General features: G+C 46.7%; 2 protein-coding genes across 4 annotated transcripts in view; both read left to right on the top strand.

Moving 5' to 3' along the window:
- The first annotated feature begins 1,685 nt into the window (after nucleotides 1–1,685).
- On the top strand, nucleotides 1,686–4,456 carry LOC130538640 (general transcription factor IIF subunit 1-like). Of its 2 annotated transcripts, none has more exons than XM_057056454.1 (10): nucleotides 1,686–1,897; nucleotides 2,225–2,310; nucleotides 2,557–2,629; nucleotides 2,829–2,950; nucleotides 3,027–3,356; nucleotides 3,453–3,508; nucleotides 3,587–3,658; nucleotides 3,767–4,003; nucleotides 4,070–4,180; nucleotides 4,284–4,456. In XM_057056454.1, exons 1-10 carry the CDS (start codon nucleotides 1,889–1,891, stop codon nucleotides 4,322–4,324), a joined length of 1,137 nt encoding a protein of 378 aa, XP_056912434.1. In that variant the 5' UTR covers nucleotides 1,686–1,888; the 3' UTR covers nucleotides 4,325–4,456. The 2 variants fall into 2 exon arrangements, with proteins under 2 accessions (XP_056912434.1, XP_056912433.1); XM_057056453.1 differs by having other exon boundaries at nucleotides 1,688–1,897; nucleotides 3,450–3,508.
- A 1,922-nt stretch (nucleotides 4,457–6,378) lies between these two features.
- phlpp1 (PH domain and leucine rich repeat protein phosphatase 1) overlaps nucleotides 6,379–17,756 on the top strand; it is a 30,725-nt gene continuing 19,347 nt past the window's right edge. For both annotated transcript variants that reach the window (XM_057056285.1, XM_057056284.1), the window contains exon 1: nucleotides 6,379–8,352. In XM_057056285.1, the coding sequence (XP_056912265.1) occupies nucleotides 6,711–8,352 (1,642 nt within the window). In that variant the 5' untranslated portion in view covers nucleotides 6,379–6,710. The remainder of the gene's footprint in view (nucleotides 8,353–17,756) is intronic.

The following is a 17,756-nucleotide window of genomic DNA, read 5'->3' as shown; positions in this document are numbered from 1 at the left end:
CAGAAAATTGATCTCGGTGCGATCGACTGATCGCCTCCACGCAACGTAGCGTCGCTGCAGTAATTCACGCAAAGCTCTGCCCAAGTATGGCGTGCTGTTCATGTATTCCAACATTTCTGCTTCAAAAATCTCTCACCACACTGAAAGAATAGAATCAACATATAATTGATAATCTTGCTTTAAAACGGGTGCGTTTGCTGAACACTTTCTAGTGGTGCCTTAATTATAAGATTACAAGATGCAAGTGATCCAAGAACACAAGAATTTCATGCTTTCTGTTTGGTGGGACACAGCAAGACCAAGACAGGGAGCAGCTCATTCCTGGATGGAACCCTGTCATCATAATGATAATAATGACGGCTGGCCTGGAGCCCTGCTCCACCCAGGAGCACTTCATCATGGGCCACAAGATGCTCAGATCTTCAGCATGAAGGCATTCATGCTCTTTAATGATGAACAAATATCCGGCCGAGATTGCTCAGCTTTATTATGTTGTATGGGTGCCTTTTGATCCTTGAAAGGGTGTGTCCCAAAATTCGGGGGGTGGACAATAAACAGGATGCTTTCTGGACTGCAATTATTGAGGGGGACACCAAAGCTGCCATTTTGCTGTTTAGCAAAAACTGCAATCAGATTAGATTTGCAACCCAAAAGAGATTTGAGAGTAAAACAGAGGAGGCTGCAACCATGAATGATTAGAGTAAAAACAAGATTGTGCGTATCTAAATCCTGTGCTCTTTTCTACACCGCTGTCCCCTCTGCCCCAATCTGAGGGACTGTGATGAATACAATTCTAAATTAATTTACTTGTCGGTATATGTAAGGATTTGGTCCCCAGCACGTTTGTCTCGCTCCTTTCCTTTGCTTGGAAAGTAAACTGTTTTCCTGTTAAATCCATTCTTAATGGACAACATGTGAGACTCAAAAGCATCTCAGGTGACATTCCATCCCTATCCTCCTCGATGTCTCCCAATCTCTGATCTGGACCTCTGCTAAATGGATATTTTGTGAAGCAGCTCGTCCCAGATGGGGTTTATGCATCTGCTCATGGGGGCCGCACAGCTGGCAAATAGGCGCAGGTGGCACTATTACAAAACTGACATGTTCTCGTGCACAAACACGCTGCTGGTAATGAAGACGGATCACCTTAGAGTGTCAAAAAGACACATCAAGACACTCCTAAGCCTTATTTGACCGTATCAGTCAAACACAGCAGGGTAGCAGATTCACCGGTTGGCATCAGCGAACGGGTTATGTTTAAAATCTTATATCAGCTTTCTTTACACATATAAACTGTAGCACATAAGCGCATCAGTGGGATGACAAACTATTTAAATATCTCTTCGAATGAGGCGCTAAAGAGGCTGTTTTCTCCACTTCACAGGTAAAGTTGAGCCAGACCTCCCAGAACACGTGGGGGTGTGGGCGTAACCCGGAAGTCGAGGCTTCTCTAGGCTCCGCCCAGTAAATGCAGCGCCACACCTTCGCAAAATTTATTACATCGCGAGTGAAGAGGACCGATTTGCAACCCTAACCCTAACCCAAAGCCTTACCACGTAAGTACAGAGCTCTGGTTTTAAAACCAAACGTATTTTTCTTTAAAAAAATTTAAAGCAAAAACGACCGAGTTATAAGAAAAGTATTTTTGCTCAAAATATTAATTTCCTATAATTGCAATTCTCTTTTGCTCTAAGCCATTTGGTTGAATAAGATAGAAGTAAAGTTCTAAGCTGGGGACTAGCTCGAACACTACCTGATGTGCGTTAAAACTGTTGCGAATTCTCCGTTACTTCCGTTACTTCCGTTACTCCCCTTCATGCAGATTGAACCATCGGCAACGTTGCCCCAACCGCTGATCTTGAGGAATTCATCATAAATACGACCAACCATGGATTTGGTAAGATACAAGGGAGCCCCGGGGGGAGGGGGCTTTCTAAATGGATCTCTTTCAGAAATAAAAGGGATTCCTAATCATTGTATTTATTTATTATTTTGTTTCGCTCTTTAAAAAGTGTAGTAACACAACATGCTAATGACAGGTGTATTTCTACAAATGAGAATATGAACAAAATGTGACCGAGATATATTACTGAGGTCACGACCTGCGCATGAAGCCGCTCATTCACTCATTATTGTTAGAAGATGTTAAAAGTGGCGTCCAATTTATTTGTTTATTTATTACGATATGACACATTTTCTGCTTATGTTGAATTCTTTTCCATAGTCTAACACTGTAAAGGAGGAAAAGCAGGAAAGCGGTTCAGACACTTTAGGCACGTCGACGACGGAACACATCGTCCGAATTCCGCAGTGAGTGAAAAATTCCCTCCTTTGACGTGAATTGGGTGTTAAAGAACGATCCCTGCTGTGTTTAGTTTGTGGCTGTTTATTTGTAGTGTGCTGGTCTTTTTTTCTTTTTTCTAAATGTCAATAAAAAAATTTATTTATATTGATATAGCTTGTTTTTTAAAATCTAGTTTCTATTCTCAATATTAGGTTGTGACTCATATTTAATGTAAATCTTGGTTTTTATGTTTGTCTTGTTCCATGTCATAGAAACAGGGACATCACATACAACATAAGGAATTTTAACCCGGATGACAATGTCGACTTTTCCACCTGGAAGCAGGTGGGCTTCTTATCCAAGCTTCATTGTGGAATAATGATATATGAAGGTTTTTGTAGAGAAATCCATACTGATTAAACCATACATACCATTCATCGAGAAGTCTTTTTACTTAAGTTAATTCAGCATTTAGAAAGGTGCATTCTGGCATAACATTAACAGAGCTGCAGAGTTCACACATCTTTTGACCGTCCCTCACCAGGCATATTTGAAGCATGATTGTCCACCGTCTGAAGAGATGAAGACGCTAGAAAGTGGAGCTGGCAGGTTTGGAAAAAAAGACCAGTCCTTGAGTCTCCAGATCAATGGCAGAGACGGCAAAATGTGAGGATAAAGCACAACATCGCTGAGGCCCCGAAACATCCGCTGATGGTGAATTTACTTTGTCTGTCTTTGTTAGTCTCTATGGCAAGTCCAGGAACATGGCCACAGAAGATGGATCCTACTACATCTTCAAACAGAGACCGGATGGGGATTTAGATGCCTTCCTAGTTCAAAACTGGTACGACTTCACAATGCACAGCACTCCGACAACAGAGGAGGCTAAGGCGGCATGGAGCAGCTCAAGCCGTTGGGGGGGTTTCCACACAGAGAGAAAAAGCAAGACGAAGCCTAATAGCACAGATACGGGGAGAGGAGAGAGGATGGGAATCACCGAGGCTTTGGAAGACAGCGATGACAGCGATGACAGCGACTACAGCAATTACGAGGGCTTGGAGGTGGATTGCAGGTCAGAAAATAGCAGGTCACATTAGCTCAAATGATTTCCTTTTCTTGTGTTGTACATCTGATATTTAAAGGAGTTTATGTGTTCTTCCGTTAGCAGCTCAGAGGAGGAACTAGAGAATGGAAAACCAAACCAAGGAGAAGCCGTTCCTAAAGGTTCCATCATCTGTGACACCTCTGGTGGTTATCACTACTGGCTCTATTGACTTTTACTGATCACTGATCCTTTTACAGGAATAGAGGAGGCATCAGAAAGTGAGGAAGAGGAGTATGAAGAAGATAAAGCAGGGAGAGGAAAAACTAGAGGTCAGTCGAAGAAAAAGAAGACAAATGACAATGGATCACACCACTGACGATGAAAGTGATGAATTCATGAGTGAATATTGAGAGGTGACGCGTTCTTGTGTGTCACAGTCAACAGCAGCAAGTTTGGGACCTTCGACAGTGACTTTGGGGCAAAGCAGCCCGCTGCTGCCTTCATGCTCCCGCCCTGCGGACGCGGACGTGGGCGCGGGGCGGCAGACGGCTCCAGGACCGGCAGGTCCTTGGGGGGGCCACCCGCAGAGTCCGCCACCACCTCTGGGGTGCAAACCACCCTCCCTGCTGCTGCTGCTGCTGCTGCTGCTGCAAGCAACCGAGGACACAAAAAGAGTAAAACCAAAGAGAGTAATGATACTGCGATGACAGTGGATTTACTGCCTGCCTCTGTCCCCACAGGTAAGAGGCAGACGACTAGAACTAAAGCTCCAGCTGCCAGACGTAATTCCAGGAATCAGAACCCAAGACTGCGTAAAAAGAGAACTGCTGTTGGCAAATCTTCCACTAAAGGTACCACATGACTTTATCTGAAACTGCTGGGGAAGACAGTGAAGTCCTCACATTTGACACTAAAATGCAAAATAAATGGAATCATATGACTTATTCTGCTCAGGAGCCAGACGGAGACGCCGAGCACTGAAAAAGTCCAAATGACAGTGATTGAGAGGATCTGAAATTCTTCCTTCCTGGTTTACACATGCATATCAGATGTTAATCGTCAGTCCTGGCTGCCATAGTCGGTACTTTGTGTTTTGTCAAATAATAAAAATACAATCTATTATCAAATGGCCCTTTTTGGTTTATTTTTCACTGGCTAGTAGAAGTGGAAGTTGTGTAATGACTACCATGAGTGTTCGGTTCCCACTCTGAAAAGACACATTGCCCTTCTTAGTGTGAAACAGCACCACTGATCAATGTCTGGAAAGATTGAAGGCGTTTGCTCAGATCATGGCATGAGTGTGTGTGTGTGTGTCTGTGTCTGTGTGTGACTTTACATCAGTAAAAATCCGTAATATCTCTGCTAAATCCCTTCAGATTAAATGTGTTATTCAAGGTAGAGCCAGCCATGCCAGCACAGCATCCAACATTCTAAAGCAAAGGCACTTCTCAGTTAAACATTGGTTTGTTTGGTTTTAAAGAGTTTTGAATCTCCACATGCGATATATCAGCCAGCTGCAGGGTGGTCTGAAGGTCATTCCATGACCGGGAGTGACGGGAGAACCTTCCATCTAGTGGCTCAACAAAAAAAAGCAGTGCAGTGCTGTTTAATTTAATGTTTTGCTTGTGTGGTGCCGTGACTTGATGTAAAACATAAATAAATAATTAAAAAATGGCAAACCATTACATCCACTAACAAAAGTTTTTCTTTTTCCATCTTCTGTCAGCTGACAGTGAGACATATTCTTTTCTATGGGTTTTTTCCCTGAGAAAGAATCCCAGTCACTGTCTATACTCACATGTTGCTATGGCAATCAGCTTTTGGAGGGATGATGAGACTGCAGGGGATAAATATGCATCATGAATTCCAACCAGTCTGTGTGCCTGATTCTAATCAAACAAATGATGAGCCATTACTGGGGAATAAACTTATGTTTATGTGATACAAAGCCATTTTACAAAAAATCTCACCATTAATGTTTAATTAATGACATAATTTAATTAATTTAATTAGTTTTTAATTTAATACCTTCCGTGAAATTGATTGGATTAAACAACAAAAACAGATTCCCAGATAAACATCCCGTTTAATTAATTATGATTTGAACTGGAAATCGTTAAAGTGATTATCACATTATCGAACAGAAACTTGCAAAGCGAATTAAAGAAAAATGTGGAAAACAAGGTGAATGTGCTCCCTTATACGTTGTTTTTGATGGACTGAATCGACCCCACATTAATCGATTTTCATTTTATATCATTTAATTTCGTTTACACAAATCATTTTAGAAAGCAGGATGAAAGGACCAATTCTTGACAAATTTTTATTATCAGTAAAACGAGCCTACTCGAAGTACGTTTCAACAAAATGTTGCTGCTGTGTTTTCGTCCACTAGATGGCGACAGATGCAACATTATGACGAAGCCTGTTTCACCCTCTGAAATGGCGTCATGTCAAAAGCCCTTATTTGTTATCTCTTTTACGCCACTTCATCATTTAAAATACAACAAAAAGCAACGTATTTTTGTTGTTTGAGGAAGTTTGCGGTGCACAAACTGATAAGTCAATATTTGCTGTGCTGTAACTAAAAATTGTTTGATTGTTTTTCTACTCGAGGGGTGTCCGGACCCAGTCCTCGAGGGGCACAATCCATCCGGGCTTTTGGTCCTACCAGGTAAACAACGCTTTCACCTGGGATCCTACTTTCCTTGGTTTGCCCGGTAAAACAGAAAACCCGGTTGGATTGCGGCCCTCGGGGACTCGGTAGGGGCACTCCAATCGCGAAAACACCCCGGGGAAGTTTGAAACCCCAGAAGTTGCGCACTCAACATTTTATATGAGCTATGTTTACGCCTCTCATTTGTCCGTCCCATCACTTGAATGAACCTGACGAAATGCATCATGGGTTATGTATTCCCAACACTCCGACTCGGCAGTTTAGGCGGGCTGGAGCGGTGTTGCCAGTAATACTACATTTCCCAACGTCCTTTGCGCTGTTGTGGCGACCCCATCTTGTCTCCTCATGAATATATAAAAGCGAATATTTGCGTAGGAGGTCGCCCGACGTTCATTTCATATTCCGGCTCCTTATTTTAGTCTAAATGGGACGCGCGGTCACGTCTCCGCCCTGATCTGTCCTCGCACGCACGGACCCATTCCAGCGAGCTGAATCGGGAAAATGTATTTTCTGGAGCCGCGGAGGAGACTCCGACAGGGAAGGGAAGACAAGTATTGAATGACTACCAGTTTAAGCCAACAACGCCGCCCAGTCGGAGGACATTCACCGCGGCGGGCAAGTATTCAGGCTTTTAAATGTCGTGATCGCACGCCTAAAGAAGTGCGCACCGTTATTTAGAGTGGGGGGACTTTTCATTGGCCGAGATGGAAAGTATGCAAGCTGGCGTTGAGGATGGGGCGTCGGAAGGAGGCGCGATCAAGTTAATGAAGAAGCCAAGCGGACTGTCTGTCGCCCGGGGGACTCCGGCGGATGATGGCGGTGGATATCTGGCATCTTCCCGCTTAGAAGCAAAGAACGGGAATAGCCCCTGTCATTCCGCCTCCGCCGCGAGAAGCAGTGCGTCAAACGGTGCCGGCGCGGCTAATGGCCGCGGGTCGTCCAGCAACTCCAGCTCTCTCCTGTTGCGACGGAGGCGCCTGAAGAGGAACCTCTCCGCCGCAGCTGCAGCCACCGCCGCCGCCGCCGCCGCCGCCGCCACCTCAGCTGTCCCCGCCGCCTGTAGCGCCAAGATGAACTCGGCCCTGTCCTCTGCGTCTTTGCACACTCGGAGTTTGGACCGGAAGACCCTGCTGAAACACCGACAGAACATGCAGCTGCAGCCCGCCGACCGCGAGTGGGTGAGATCGGACCTCCATCGGGGTTCCATCCACGTCCACGACAGGCTGACGCCTTCATATCCCAGACCGGTTCTTTGCACGATGGACACCACGGCCGGCGAGGTGGCGCTCCGTCTGAGCAAACTCTGCAGTAAGTCAAGTACCGTTATGCGCATTTTCTCTAAAGATAGCCCCAAGATTGACCAAAATGGCAACTGCCACAACAAATATGAATTCGACGATAAACCGTGCAAGGTGGGCGCCGACGCGAGCCTGAAGCGCATGCTGTCTCCCCTGGAGCCCGCCGATTTGAGGGACCGTCCGGGTGACAGGTTGAGGCTGCTGCTGGGGGACAATTCCGACGAGAGGCAGAAGCAACAGTACGTCGAGGAAAAACTTTTCACCCCTGAACCGGATTCACATGAAAATATAAGTTGCTCAATGTCAGATCTGAATTCCAACATGGACACGCAGAACGAGGACGATTCGGAGAACCGGAATGGCGTGGATAGCTCCGGATTAAACTCTGGCTCGGATGTAGAGAGCAGTGCTTTTGATGACCTGAGCTCTGGAGCCCGGCTCAGCGAGCACCGGGACTCTCTCAGCGATTACATGGTCCTGGGCACGGAGGCCTCCATCCTCAGCCCCTCGTTCGACAGCGCCACGGAGGGGCAGGACATGTATCTCAGTTCTTCGGATGAGCTGGAGCTCGATGGTCCTGCTTCGGAGGCCAGCATGGATCCCATCTCCCAGCATCACTCTAATGGAATCAGTGCCGTCAACGCCAACTACCAGCAGTGCAGCATGGACCATTTAAACAACATGGCCAACGGTGTGGAGCCGAACAGCAGACTCCCACACAGTCTGAGCAGCTTAACACCCAGCAGCTGTGACGAGTCATTGTCAAGAGTCTGTTCTGTAGCTAATACACCTGACATCCAAGACCCAGACTCTGGTCAGAGTCTTTTAAATTCAGGGCTAAGAGCAAACGGAGGTGAAGAAGCCGGCGAGTCCAACCCCACACTGTATGTACAGCTGCACGGCGAAGCCGTCAGGAGACTTAGTCCAGATGAGAGGCCTCTGCAGATCCAAAGCGACTTTCTCTTTAAGCTTGGATTTAAGGACCCCTGGAGAGTTCAAGAGGAAGGCCTTAACACAGAAATTGGTTCCTTGCTCCGTTTCTATGCAGGTAAGTTAAATATCTAATTTGGACATGATTTCATCCCCTCCTCAGCAGGTCGCGCCTAGTGTGGACGCCTAATAAAGCCTTTGAAGTTTTCATAACACCGTTGTAAAAGTACGGCAGATATGTTCACACCAGCGTGTATCGTGTGAAGCTCCAAAAGTTCTCAGTTGTGACTCTAATTGGATTGTACGGAACAGTTCTAAACAACCTGTGCTGTACTAACAAATGGTTGACAGCGAGGACCGGGTCCAATTACTGATTTGCTAGCATCACCTGCCCTGGGAGACACTTTAAATTTCCCAGATCTCCCTCCCTACGCTTCTGCCGTCCTCAACTGGGTTTGTCGGGGTCGTGCGTGCCATCGCCACAACTTATGGTGCTCGGACATGAGGCCCTCTACGCCTCTCGCCCCATTGTCATCCAAATGAACCGGCGAAATGCCTTTGTGGTTGGATGAAGAGTAGAAGAGGGAGACTGTTCCCACCCCTTCTGGCTGGGAGGACTGTGGGCCCTTCCTGTGCAGACCCAGCGAGGTCTAGTCATTGAGATTCCGCAGAGAGTCCGTCCCATTGGCATCCACTGCAGCACGCTGAGTAACTGCCTGCCAAGAAAGGGTAACGTGCTCTTCCACGGCTCAGGAAACCCCTTTTTTCATCCTGCCACACTGTTGCTTTTGTTGCAGAGAAGATAAAGAGGGAGAGTGAGTGTCTGCCGGGGACAGTGGACGATAAACCATCGAGTGGGCCTGAAATGTGGACATGAGACACGAGGGCTCTCCTGCCCCCTGACTCATGAGGCTGCTGAATCAGAGGTCACCAGTATGGATCTGAAAATGTTTGTGTGTGCCGTCGCGCAGTCACGTGCACCTGATGCTCGAGGTGGAATGATTTTTAATTTGGGCGGCATCACATTGTGGACTGTGTAGGCTTTGCAATTAACTGAGCTAAACAAGCTAAAAGTAGCCATATCCACACTTCCCATGTGAGACAGCTTAACCCTGGTCACTCAGCTGTCTTTAGCCCCCCCCCCACCCACCCTTAGCCAATGACAGCAGTCAGAACCAAGACCGGGCTTTGCAGCGAGGGTCCAGTTGTCATCGATGTCTTTGCTGCCACCAGAAGGCTGATGATATTGGAATATCTGGCCCACTTTCCTTCTCGTTCCTTAATACGAGACAGAAGAATGCGAGGAATGCACTCTGGCTCGTTCAGAATGTCAGGCACGTAGGCTCGAGAGGAAACGAGTGTGTGGAGCGGGGTCGGGGAAAGGAGGGGGATGCCACTGACTCACGGAGAGCTGCCGTCGGAAGGCTGTCTGACTGGATGGTGGAAATAGAGGTTGGCTGTTGTCCACCGTCCCACGTCGGTGCACACAACACCTGTTTTCACCCTTACTGCACAACTGTAGTGCTATATTTTACCTGTATGAACGACCACAAGCGGCGCTGAAATCAGTGTTAAAAGAGTATGAGGCATCTGGCACCTCAGGATGAAGGAAGCAGGTGGCAGATGTGTGGTCCAGTGGGGCTGGAGCTGGTGACCATGTCCTCTGGAAAAGCAGGGGCCACTTTGACTCGGAAGGGGGTCGGGTCGTGCATGGAGTCAGCAGTAGTGCCCAGATGAGAGAGCTCACTTTGCCCCACTAGACACACAAACATTTGTACACACACACACACGCATGCACGTGCACATGTACATAAGGCTTCTCAGATCAAAGGGCCGCTGTCCTCTTTGGCAGGCCGAGGAGTGATCCTTTCAGAGCTACCCACACAGGAGCCTCTTGTCATGCTGAGCCAGCTTTATTAGAGTTTTGCAGACAAGGGAAAATAGTTTTTTCTCTAAAGAAAGGCACACACAGGCAGATAATCAATACTTGCTTATTTTATTGCTGTGGGGCCCCCAAAAAAGCCATCCCTTTAAATAAAAGTACAAAAGCTTCGGTGCATACTTGGAGTCATGATTTAGCCAAAAATCCCAATAAACCTGTTATATTCAGGTCAGTAACACTGAGTTTAAAGGGCCTTTGCTGTGTGGACTCTGCAAGCATAAAGCCCCCCCCCCCCGCTTGGAACGCCCCCTAACCGTGCAGATTTAGACTCCTATTAAAAAGGGAGTAGCATAGTGAGCATATCCTTAACCAAACCAAACCAGCACACTAAATTATTTAGTTTCATTAGCCTGCTTAGCTGCTTAGCTGTGCAACCACTCACATCCATGCACTGAAGTATGCTGGAGTGCATGGATGAACATTTCCACCCGTGTTCCCATTGCCCTATTAAAACTGAGATGGTTTATGCAAACTCAAGTTGTGCTCGGATTCATGGGTGTTTTTATGGCTTGCTGTCATATACTGGCGTAAAATGGTGCCATTGTTAATACCAGTAGGTTGAGATCAATGTGCTGCACGTTGGTTTCAGGGGAATAACGCCAGGTTCTCTCAGCTCCGGAGGAAGAACAGTAGTAATAATAAGTGCTGGAGATAATGCAAGAACCAGACAACTGTGTTTTTATGTGGTAAAAGATAATGTTATCCCGATGATTTGGAATTTATTCCTCTCTCAATATAGCATATTATATTTATTCTGTATACTTTTTGATATAAAGTTTTCTTGGCAGAAGAAACATATTTTGATTTTGGGTCGAATTGCTTTTGTCTCATCGAGGTGTTTATTTGACAAAATTCCCCCAAAATACTGGGGCTTTTTTATTGCTTTGTGTCCCGGACGCACGGATTCAACACACATCTTCCCATCACCTGGATTAAAGCTCATATTTACCAGTGGAGGGTGATAACCTGACAACACCCAGCTTTTGTTAGCGATGCCACACATTCACCTCATATGCATTTGTTGGATTCATCCTACATTTTATAGAGTTATGATCATTTTTGGGGCTAGCTATTCCAAGCAGAGTTTCCATGTTCTCCCCATTCCTGTGTGGCCCTTTTGGTTCTCTGGTTCCCTCTGCAGTGAAGGCACCACGGAGACAGAATCATAGCGACTTTGTGTACAGTGTTCATCAGAATAACAGTAATATAGAAGGGTGGGCGACAGACAGAGAGAGGGAGAAGGTGAATTAATTATTTTTGACAGATTGAGATCGCGCAGACGTCCTTGAGTGAACTAGAAAATGCTGAAAGATGCCCCCCCCCCCAAAAACTCCATGTAAACATATTTGTTAACTAATGTAAAAGTGCTGAAGTCAAATGTCGGTCTGCTCCCCTCTCTCGCTCCATCGTCAACATCCTTCTCCAGTGGTTTAGACTTGAAGCACTTATATATATTTCAGTATATTTGAATCACACCCAAAGTGCTCAGGAATCCGAGTATAGCGCCAAGGCTTTCCGCTCTAACCTCAGGCCTTCTCCGAGGAGGCGGTTGATGCTGACGCCATGACTTAGCAGACTCTGCAGGGTTTAAAGGCTTAATGAAGCCCCCAGCTTTCTCCAGCAGGCTGTGACAGCTACGCAGCAGAGAAGCGCTCTCGTGGCCTCGTCTGCGCCACATCGCTCCCGCTTTCCACAGACCACTCCCACACTCACCTCTTTATTTACTAAAAAAGTAAACGCAGCACGAAACGGGTGCAATTGAGTTCAGCTGTCTGGGAAATGCAAATTAATTTCTATTTTCGTTATCCTTCGCTGAGGCTTTGTAATAATTAAGGGGCTCTTATGTTTGGATGATCGGGCCATCTGCTTGTATTAATAATTATCTAAAGGAATAATGACCAAAATGCAGAGCGGATACTTCCCAGCACAATAATGGCGAGCGAATTAGCGGCCTGCTGCGTTGTCTTCGCTCCAGATCCCTCCTCATCGCGACCGTTAACGCCGTCGAAGTGGCCGTTTGCTGAGTCAGGCTGTTGTTGTGATCAGATTTCAAGTCGCAGCTCAAATCAAATTCACACTCCGCGTCTGTGCTGATTGTAGCATCATAAATGTGGCTGTGCTCCACCCGCACGTATACATATTGTATATCGTGGATCTCTCCGTGGCCGCGTCTGGACGTGCGGAATATTCTGGCGTCGGTTTGTAGCCCTTCGAATGTCGTACAGTCTCTTTGATTCTGCCCGGTATAGATTGCATTCTTGGCTGACATCCTGTCACCCTCCCCGCTGAATCTTCCTCTTTCTCAATTTCTCTCATGATCGACCCCCCCCCCCCCACCCCCTTTTTGCCTTGGCAATCTCTCCTCACGTCTTCTCCTCCTCCCTCACACCATCTGACACTTTGTGTTTATCTGCCCATATCTCTTTATCTGTCCCCAGCTTATTGTTTTTTTCCGTTCTGAGAATTACTGGTCATTCTCACGCGTTAACGAAAAAGCGCACGTCGATGCGTCTGCCTCTGGGAGACGGGCAGGACGACCGTCTCACAGTTTAGCGTTGCACGGATAAATCCACAGTAAGTGAAGCAAAGTCACGTTGATTTCCCGCCGCTCTCTCATTCTGGCCCCTTAAACACGTGGCATTAAAATGATCAGATTGCAATCAGATGGTGCTTGACCGCGTGAAATTAAAGGCATGGATGCGCTCAAAATGCAATCAGGACAGATTGCAATCCACGCTGCCACTTGTGTCGCTTATATGATGCCCACAGCAAAGTGTGAATCAGTGCACATATCCAGCTCCCCAGTCAGTGGGAATGCACAACCAAGATGACTTTAAATTATTAATATGTAGCCTCCTGGAGATGATTTCCTCCCCGTCAGATTCAAAGAGTCCAGCCAAATTGGTGCGTTTTTAGAGAAAGAGGAGAGTATTTGCTGAAGGAATGAAATCAGATTGCTGTATGATCTTAACGTATCTTAACAAGAGTTGAAAGGGGCCTCGAATGCAATGACTTTGGTGTACTTCATGAAAGGGCCTTATGGGAATCACCAGGGCCTGTACAGGCTACAGACAGTGGTGGATATTTTCCCCTCGGCAGGGTTACCGAGTATTGCTGCCTTACCCTGAGTGGAGCTCCAGTTCCTGCCTGGATTGACCACATGCCTGAGTCCGGGGGGGTGGGGATTAGAGGCAGTCCAGCGGGGGCTCACTTTCTACGGCTTTGATCAGGGGCAGCATTCCCTAATACCAGACAACATCTGTAGCCCTGAGCAGTAGAACCAAAAAATTCCGAGCAGGGGATCTACAGGCTGCAGGAGCGGTGGGAGGCGTTCAAATGCCGCCATGCTTTTATTGATTTCGCAATCGTGAAGTCTTTAGGGAGGTTGTTTTGCATTGCAACTTAATCCGAGCATTTGATTTCGTTTGTGACGCGTGCCACGGTGAGGAGGAAATCGTAACGCTTTATTCGAGATTTTGTTTTAACAGATGCAGCTTCTCCCGCGGCAAACGTAGCCGGGTTTGGCCCAGAGTTCTACAGAATGTGAGCAAACGGTCCCTTAATCTCCGTTGGTGTCATCTGGACGCAGCCAGATAAGTTTTGTTTGGGTGGAGCTGGATTTCTTTTCTGTGGACTCTGGCCCAATAGAAAAAAAAGAGACCAAGCTATTGATATGAAATGACCTAGTTAAAAGTTTATCTCTCCCAAAAAAAACCTGCTGAAACTTCCTCACCTTTGAGAGCAAGCCATGCTGGTGCTGCTGGTACCAGAATATGTTCTGAAAGGTGCTTTCCCTCCAGATTTCACTAACAATAATCCTATCTAATCTAATATCTATCCTAATTAAGTGACAATAATAAATGTAAACTACAAAAGAGCATTTATCAACTGGTGTTTAAGCAATAAGAAACGTTAATATAAAACTTTATCAGGTGGACAATAACCTGACTTGCTTGATGCATGAATACTGAACGCTGCCTGGTATATGCTGCCTGGGGGGGGTAGACGAGCTTTCACCTACTGCACCAGGAAGTAGCCTTACTTACGGCACCTTTGCTTTTCAATGTTTTCTCATTCACACGCTGCCCAGTCAGTACTTCCTGTTTCACTGGTGTCCTGCACATGTTTGTCTCAGCCGTTCTTCTGTAGCACTCGCCGTTTCCCAGTCCCTCTTGTTCCAAACTTTCCCTCTTTAGTTCTTTTTTTCCCACTGTCCCTCTCTCACTACCCCCCCCCCCGCCACACCCCCAATGCCACCGCTTTCACATGGCCCCTGCATGTGACATGAAGCTGTGCCAGAACACCCCGGATGCCCTCTTCAACCCTCCACTCTTCCAGCCCTTGTTAAACTTTAAACAAAACAAAAGGAGAGAGGGAGGTGATGGTGGGGTTTGGAGGGGGAAAGGGTGGTGTTGGTGGGGAGCCACGTGGTGCCAGGGGAATGTGCAACAACATCACAATCCCGTTCATTCACTGGCTCCAGTGCATCATCTGGGGAGAGCAGCTCTGCTGTTTGTCCTCCACTTTCTGACGTGTAGAAGCCGTCCCGTCCCTCGCTGCCATCACTCTGCTCCCGAAAGAGCGGGATTGTAGCTTTAACCTCGCTCTTCAATCCACCCAGATCCACTCCAAGTCCAACAAACCTGGAGTAGAGCTAATAGCATTCACTGTTTACCTTATGTTATTGCTTCTCCTCTTCACCTGTATGAACTCTTGCTATTTAAGGAATGCTAACATTTAATATAGTTGTCTACAGAAGCTTACGTGCCTGCACTGCCTTGTCGTAAGCTCTAGCTGCTCTAAGTCTCGCACGGCTCCCGATAATGAATAGCACTGGGTAATTGCTAATAACATTGTGGTGTTTATGTGCGTGTCACTGGGCTAACCTCCAGGGAAAGCCCTTGAAGTGGAAGCAGAGTCTGCCTTAATTTCAGATTAGCGGTTAATAATTCCAAACATCGCTACAAACGACTACATGCGCCACCACATGCGGATGCTTTAATGAAAGCGTGAATAACGCATTAAATGAATGTGACGCTAAAATTTGTTGGCAAACTGTGATCAGTGTTGTTATTTTGCTGCACGTTTTTTACATTATTTTGTATGAATCACTGTATTCGTTGCCTGATTGGCTCCAGTGGATGTTGCTCTGGAAAAGTGTGTCAGCTTTGGTGCTCTCATGACACGAAATGGTACAAACGCATCACTTTCACGTGCGCGTTTGTCAGCGTAACCATTTCCGACAGGAGCCTCGGGCAGGCGGCGGGTTTCCAACCTGCACACACAGTCAAGTACAATGCTCATCTTCACCCGTGCAAATGACGCTGCCCCATAACGAAATCTGCTTTGTTGCACTGACAAATCTCACGTAAAGTAATAATAAAAGTTCCGTGTTTTCATGGACGTTTATATCGAGCTTTGAATTGTTTAAATGTGGAAATTGTAGCCGTTGTGAGATGATGAAATTGGAAAGATTCTGCCCGCTGGGTCTCGATATGGTAGATATTATCAAGACGCTTTCATCATTTGTAACGTTCGATGCTTGGTCATCGTGACTGTGATCCTGTTAAAACGACCAATAAGACGGACGAGGATAAGCCTAAAGAGGAATGAAGAGGAATTAAAATGCCTCTGCTTCTTCTCTTTCAGCGACGGCCATTATTAATGCAGGGGTACAAATGAACAGGGAAACCCAGGGCAACAAACAGGCGGGAGCCCCTACAAGCTAATTAATCACTGACGTGAACACAGTCGCAAACGGAAACATGCACAAGCGCTCACGCACGGACGCTCCGCCACGTTGGCCTGTTTATGCACAACATCAAACTGCTGCACTGATGAGCGTCCTCGTCTCGCCACCTCAGCCTCAGCATTAGCGCGAGGTGTTGTCAGCTCGCTCCTCTATCGCTATCCTCCCTTCATCCCCAGCTCTCACATTTCACCCTCCTCTGTTGAGCTTCCCAGGGGGGTTGAATGCTTGGTGGGTAAGCTTAAACCTCTGTGTCTGGGAGGGGTTATTGTGCTGGTGCTTAAGATGACAATAACGCACTCGCCTGTGTGTTTTCCTTTTTTGGGGCTCTCTTTAAGCCCCCCCCCCCCCCACAGTACGTGGCAGTGACAATGTCCTGAATTATGACCTGAGAAAATGACCCAATTTGAACATTGTGTGTAAATTAGAAATGCACGATAAGGCGGTCTGTTCTAAGCTGACGACCGGTGATGACCAGCCCCCTGGGGCTGCTCTTCTCAGCTGAAATTGTGTTGTCCAATAACTCCGATTTATTGTGTGATGATTATTGTGCATTGCTAGTGCAAACAACAATGCATGTGCACTATTTTGTTTCAACCTTTTTAGCTTTAATTTTGCTCTGTTTTCCCCCGGTAATTTAGATAATTACATTAAATAGCCATTGCGATTTGTTTTGGGCTATATTGCTAATGCATTTGCAGTTTTATTAAAGGGACCAGCGCATTCCGCTGTACAAGTAGCCCTTTATTGGTGCGGTTTTATGGTTTTCATTATACCAAACAGTTTATGGCCAGCAGCTTCAGTAGCCACGAACACAAGGACCACATCGAGAATCACAGACATTGTATGTTCATCCCCCTTCAAAGACACCCCAGGCTCAGACCGTGTTTGGTGATTTTGGTCTCTTTTTAAATCTGCCTTAATGGCACATTGAGTGCACGCTGTCAGCTGCCTTTGCGCCAGCGTGCTGGGGCTTGCTGGTGATCAGGCCCGATTCTGTGTCCTGGTGTGTTAGCGAGAGAGCCCGGTGATGGTGAGCGCTGCATCATTCATAAGTGTGTGCCACCCTGTGCCTGGCTGCAGTGACCCGTAGCTGTCAGCAGCGTATCCTTGAGCGTGACAGCTCAGGCTGTGGCGAGGACACACCGCAAGGTCTGCTGGCGTGCGCTGGGCTGTGGGCGGGGCCACGGGACAGTGGGGCTGGCTTTGGGGAAGACTGAAGGGGAATTTGAATGCAGAAGGAGACTGGAAATGATAACTAATAAAAACATAAAGGATAGTAGAGGACTTTTTGTAGTTCTCTTTTTCACTTCCACACAGCACGCTAAGTTATAATCAGACCTTCAAAGGAAATACACGTTCAAACACTAGAAAAAGGAAATGACACCTCCTATTCAGTGCCTTGAAGAGAAACCCACATAATGCTGACGTTGGTATTTTTTGTACATGCTAAAGTGTGCGCGCTAAACGGGATGCTCAGCGCTAAGTCCGATTGACCAGAGAGTAAGCTGTGCTGTACTGCCAGGACTTAAATTCTTAACAATTTGGAACAAGGCTTGATTAAAGCCCCAAAATGATGCAGGTATTTTAGATTCTGGCCAGTCGATCCAAGACTGCCTGTGGAGCTGTTACCCCACACCAACAAGGCCCCGCTTTAGAGACGCCCTAATACGCCCTGCTAATACACAGACGCGTGCACGTGGAGAGAGCGTCAGACAGTCCAGGGTTGCAGATCCTACGGCCAGACTCTTTACAGGTCCGAGATGAAAGTGTGAATTTATACAGGATATGTGCTGCTAACCGTGGCCGTCATAACCTGGATGTGAGTGTG

The sequence above is a fragment of the Takifugu flavidus genome, chromosome 15, assembly GCF_003711565.1.
Source record: "Takifugu flavidus isolate HTHZ2018 chromosome 15, ASM371156v2, whole genome shotgun sequence".
NCBI classification, from domain to species: Eukaryota; Metazoa; Chordata; class Actinopteri; order Tetraodontiformes; family Tetraodontidae; genus Takifugu; species Takifugu flavidus.
This window is presented reverse-complemented; position numbering and strand designations above follow the sequence as displayed.